The following is a 5,695-nucleotide window of genomic DNA, read 5'->3' as shown; positions in this document are numbered from 1 at the left end:
TGGACAGGGAGGGTTTCTTCAAGATTGGGGGGCTCATGGTATAAGGTCAGCAGAAGGGCGGGGCAGCAGCGAGCGGGAGAGAATATTCCTGGGCCAGAAGCACATGGAGGAGCGAGATGCTGTGTGCACCAGGGCAGGGCCTGGGGTCAGGACATAGGAGACAGCCTAGCGGGGCGGAGACGGGGGCCACCAGCACGGAGGCCTCAGGAAGCTCCCCTGACCCTGTGGCTGATCCCCACAGGGAGAGCTGGGGGAGCCCTGCCTGGGGAGGGGACCCTGTCCCCCAGCCCCCCCAGCTGCTCAGTGAGCTGCCCTTTTCTGTCCCCAGAGCCGAGAGCTACAGACGGTGGATTCTCCCCTGGAGCAACCAGAGGGCAGGTGAGCGTCGGGGCTGGGGTGGCTCTGTAGGCATCGGGGGCCTGTCTTGGCACCTGTTTTCCCTCTACATTTGGGGAGACTTGCTCTGAGGCAGTGGAGCTCGGGACAGGATGGGGGAGGAGAGGAGGAAGGGTCTGGGGTTTCTCCTGATTTCTTCACAGGGTGAGGCAGGTCTGGTCTCCTGGACCTGAGAGGGTTAGAGCACGTGTGCGGGGGGTGGGGGGCCCACTTAGGGGGTTTCCTCACTCCCCGGATTCACTGGAGTCTGACGTCACCTTGTGCTCTGCCCGCAGCCCCCTGACCCAACATGAGGACAGACAGGTGGAAATGCCAGTGTAGCGGGAAGGCTAAGGTAAGCCTCTGGTTTTGGATCCCTCTCCACCCCTTAAAATTAGCTCCGTCCTTTTCCCTCACCCTGACATGGAGATACAACCAACTCCCCGGAGGCCCACACACTTGGCTCGCACCCCTCTCTCCTCTTCCCACCATCACCAGGGCCGCCAACCTCTCCTTTCCGGGTCCTCAGGGCCCCTCCGTCCCCTCCACCCTGTCTGAGGCCGGGCCCATTCCCTCTGCATTGGCAGCGGCTTCTTCTTCTTCTTCTTAATAATAATAATTCTTTATTGTTGAAAGTATTACATATGCCCCATCCCCGCCCCCATTATGCATTGGCTTCTTATTCCTGCCCTGAGCTTCTGCTCTTGCTGCCACTGCCCACACCAGAGCCCCCAGATCCTCCTGTCAGGCCTTTACCCTCCTGGAGGGTTCCAGTGGCCGTGCATCGCCAGCCACTTCCAGCCACCCTCTCCGCCTGGCCCCCAAACTCCCCGGCAGCTGCTGCTCTGAGTCCCTCTTGCCGGTTTCCGTTCTGCTTGCACCCTGGTCTGACCCTCCCCCCAAGCCCAAATGACCCCCCTCCCTTTTAATTCATGGAGCCATAGAGCCTTAGTGTTGGAAGGGCTCTCAGCGGTCACTAGGCCGAGCCTCCCACCCCAAAGGGGCCTCCCTTCTCTGCCTCCCAGCGTCCGATCACACACTCGGGGAGCCAGGCAAGCTCCCTGCCATATAAGGTAGCACCCACAGCACCCACAGCACCCACAGCACCGTGAGGAAGCCCTTCCTCAGGCAGGTCCAGCGGCTTTTCCGCCACCTCCCATCCCCCCGGGATGATCCTCCCTCTACTGTCCTGAGAGCCCTCTCGCACCCAAAGCCAGCTAGCCAGCTCCCCTTTAAGACTTCTCTAAGCTCAATGTGGCCAAGGCCCTCAAACATTCCTTATATGATGTGGTTTTCAGACCCCTCACCATCCTGGTCGCCCTCCTTTGGACACACTCGTTTGTCAATGTCCCCTGCCAGTGTGGCGCCCAGCCCTGGACACAGTGCTCCAGACGTGGTCTGACCAGCTCAGAGTGCATGGGACTGTTGCCTGCCTTGATCTGGACACTGTTCTGCTATGCGCACAGATTAAGTTTGCATTAGTTTTTTGAACTTTTTTTTTTTTTTACAACTGCATCATATTGTTGTCTCATATTTAGCTTGTGGTCTGTTAAAAGCCCTAGTTCCCTTTCCCATAAACCTCTGTCCTGTACTTTGGGCAGATTCACTGTTTTAACCAAAGATTAGTTTGTATTCATCCTTGTGAAAACTGCCCTGTCGGTGTCTGCCCATCGCCCAAGCCCACTGAAGTGGCCCCCATCCCAGTCCTGTCTCCCTGGCCCTCCCGAGTGTGTCTCCCGCACAAGGACGGGTGCCTTCTGGGGTCTTCGCCCACGTGGATAGAGATGTGACCCTCCTGACTCCTTGCTGGCTCGCGGGCCAGGCGGCCCCGTCCTCCTCCCTTCCCTCCCCTCCGCCCACAATCAGCCACAGGAAGTCTTCCTTCCTGATATCTCCTCTGGTCCCTCCTGCTGTTCATACCCCTCTGCCCTCTTGTATTTGGTTAATACTGTATCGATTTGCACTTACTTGGATGTTGTTTTTATACATTTCAGTTCTTGTTTTATGTGTATGTGGACATCCCGCACCCGGAATCAGGCTGTAAGCCCCTTGCGGGCAGGGACCGTGTCTTCCACTGATTTGGCATTTCTTTTTCTGCCCCGGGTTCTCATACAAAGAGGGCTTCTCCGCACGTGGCCAAGAACTCAATAAACATCGACCAACTGGCTTCAGGGCTGACAGACCCATGGACTCTGGCCAGCTGCCTCTAGTTAACCAGCCTTCTGGCTAACCCGTTAGCCAGCTCACTGACTCTGACCAGCTGGTAACCGCCTAGTTGGTTACTTGTTGACTGGGGAGCTGATTGGCTGACTGACTGGCTGGCCAGGGAGTTGGGGAGACCTATCGAGTTTCACCCCATGCCCAACGCGAGCCAGCGCTTAGGGCCTTCCCAGGTGGAGGGCACCGGGCTGGGCCACTCCTAGGAGATGGGGGATCTGACGAGTGTTCCACACCAGGGAGCCTGTTCAGAAAAGAGCAAAGATAACACACCTGGGACCCTGAGGTCTGCCTGGTGGGTGTGGAGAGTGGGCCAGAGGGACCCTGGCAGGCTGGTCTCCAGGTCAGGCACTCGGAGTCCCAGGGAGAGTCAGGGCCAGCGCTGGCCTGATTGCCACTATGACAGGAGAGGGGGTGAGGGCCCTCAGAGAAAACCACCCCAGCCCTCCCTGTCGGAGCTCGCCCGCTCGGTCCTTCTTCCCTGTGGCCCAGCAGTGCCCAGTGTGGCTCATGTCCAGTCAGGGCTCCTCCCTCCTGTCCCTCCGGAGCCTGGGAATGGGCTGGGAGCCAGAGGGCTGGTCCCATCTCTCGCCTTGCCCATCACAGCCTTGGCCAGTGGGGCCTATGATGGCCTGGGAGGGGAGCTCCACACAGGGCCCAAAGTCAAGCTGCTGGCCGGAGTCCAGGGGATTTCTGGTCTGAGAACAAAGCGTTCTGAGGATGCCGGGCCTGGGGACAGGCTGGGGGCAGGGTGGGGAGGGAGCCAGGCCCTCACTCCCATGGAAGATGCAGGGAGGCCCATCCGGAAGGAGGCTGCTTAGGGTGAGCATGTGATAGGGAGGGATTTCCTTCCCCTGGGACCACCTCTGGTGCTTCCTCTTCAGTTACTTCTGCTCTGCTGTCCCCGATACGGTGTGTGCCCCTCTGTGGTGAATGCCTGCAGGTGGACACGAGACCTCTCTCTGCTAGAGTGAGCAGGGCTCACCCTCGGCTCATTGGGCCGAGGCCAGTGACATGGTGTTGCCCGAGGAGGGGTCTAAGGGCACTCGAATGCCCCCCTTCCCTCCCTCAGACCCCTCCGCTCGAGCAATGCCTTGCACCCCTGCTTAGACCCCCAACAGGCCCGACCCCTCCTGCTGTGGTCCTTGCTCCCCCAGGAGGAGGCAGGAGGTGAGGGCAGTCTGGCCCGCGGCTTGGACCCCTGCCAGAGAAAGCGGCCTGGCCCTTGCGGTGTCTGGGTGGCCGGGAAGGCGAGGGCAGGGACCGGGGACGGGAGGAAGTCCTCCCTACAGCACCAGCCCACAGGAACGCCGACGCCCCCACGCATGTCCTCGGCGACCCCTCCCTCGCTCCCACTCGCTGACGGGCCTCTCTTTCTCTCTCCCACAGCTGGGCGCACAGGACAGTCTCTCCACGGCAGGAGATGTGACGGGGCGTCCACCCGCCTCCTCCTCCGCCATCCTCCTGGGAATGTGGCCTGCCCACCCTGAGAGCTCCTGCCGACCAGGACTAGGCCAGAGCAGCTGGGCTGGCCCCTCCACCCTCGACCCCCAGACTCTGGACTGACTCGGAGAGGGCCGGCGGGTGCCTCATGCTGCTGATATTTATCGTGGGCCCTGGAGGCTCCCATCTGCTTGAGGGGGGCTGGCGAGCCCGGAGAGTACTCTCTGCCCCTGGGGCTGTGCCCTCCTCCCGCCCCCTCCAGCCAACACCTGGGCAGGGACCCAGAGGCCCGTGGCTGTGGACAGCAGGGTGGGCGCTGAGGAATGGAAGAACCCTTGCGCCCAGGGATGGGTCCCTGCCCCAACGAGTAAGCACATGTCACAGAGAGATGCCTGAGATTGGCGGGGCGGGACAGCGTCAGCTGGTTTCCTGGAAATGTGGGCGGCCCAGAAGCCGGGACTAGAAGGCTTGGACGAGAAGGCTTGCCTGCCGCGCCGACAGCCCTCCACTGGCAATGCTGGTGCCAGGCAGAGAGGGGAGGCCAGCCCTGCCCTCGGGACCTGCTGGGCTCTCGATGCCAAGGTGAAGCCCAAGGCCCTCCAGAACCTGCCGGAGCTGCCCCGGGCGGCCGTCCAGGGGCGCCCCTCGCGAAGGAAGCCATTGCACTGTGAAGACTGGACCTGCCTGCTGTACAGCTCCGATGCACATCTGTCCGCCCTCCGCCCTCCAGCCTCCCCAGCTTCTGCACTGACCGCCCGAGCCAGCCTCGCCCGTCCCATCGACGGAGGGAGCCCCTGAGCCCTGACCTTCCGCTGATCTGGCCTCTGACTCCCTGGGGTGGATGGGGCGGGAGAACGCCTGGGCTGCACCAGAGCAGGTCTCTAGGCTGCTGTTGGCCCAGGTTTCTGCATTTTGCACTTTGACGTTCCCAAGAGGGAAGTGACTAGTGGAAGGGAGAAGGGTGGGGAGGGCAGAGACCGACACGGGGAGGGTCTTTGAAATGATGGGTATGCCCCCGATGCTGGGGGAGGCGTCCACGCCCTGACCCCTGCCGTAGCCACAGCTGCAAGGCCGCTGCCCGCGGGCACCCGGGGCTGAGCGGGCTGTCCCTGTGAGGGGCCTGGTAGGCAGTGATACCTCCAGTCTCACCCCACGCACCCACCCAGGACCACAGTCTCTGTAACCAGGCAAGCCAGGGTGGGGGAGGGACCGAGCGTCTATTGCCAAGTCTGCCTTGAGGACCTCCGCTTCCTGGGCCAGCCCCCGGCTGCAGCTCCAGAGCTGGGCCGCAGGTGGCAGGGCTGTCAGTTGCCCTTGGTCCCCCTGTGCAGCTGCGTCCCTTCTCTCCTGCTGTCCTGGGCCCTCCATGGACAGACCACCCTGCTGGCTGCTGGGCAGGGCCCCCCACCTTCCCTTCCTGCTCTTGAAAGTGAAGGTCACTGGTCCCCGACAGCTGAGGGAGGAGCAGAGGACTCCCCCGTGGGGCTCGGCCTCCTAGTCATAGACTCTATTTGATGCCAGGAAGTATGTATTTAAAAGTGGAAGGAAAAAACAACACAGGAAAAGGCATTCCTGCTCCACCCCCACCCCTTAAACATATAGTATTTTCAGAGTCAAGAAAGCAAAGAGCTTCCTTCCGAAATGGGTTGGATTTGCTTTC

General features: G+C 61.3%; 1 protein-coding gene across 1 annotated transcript in view; it reads left to right on the top strand.

Moving 5' to 3' along the window:
* Positions 1 to 730, top strand: part of CSF1 (colony stimulating factor 1 (macrophage)) — a 9,573-nt gene extending 8,843 nt beyond the window's left edge. Inside the window, exons 6-7 of the mRNA XM_005860108.2 lie at positions 329 to 378; positions 672 to 730. Of these exons, the coding sequence (XP_005860170.1) occupies positions 329 to 378; positions 672 to 717 (96 nt within the window). The 3' untranslated portion in view covers positions 718 to 730. The remainder of the gene's footprint in view (positions 1 to 328; positions 379 to 671) is intronic.
* The last annotated feature ends 4,965 nt before the right edge of the window (positions 731 to 5,695 follow it).

This window comes from Myotis brandtii, unplaced genomic scaffold (assembly GCF_000412655.1).
Source record: "Myotis brandtii unplaced genomic scaffold, ASM41265v1 scaffold131, whole genome shotgun sequence".
Taxonomy (NCBI): Eukaryota; Metazoa; Chordata; class Mammalia; order Chiroptera; family Vespertilionidae; genus Myotis; species Myotis brandtii.
The sequence above is the reverse complement of the archived record's forward strand: the minus strand, read 5'-3'. Positions and strand labels throughout refer to the sequence as shown.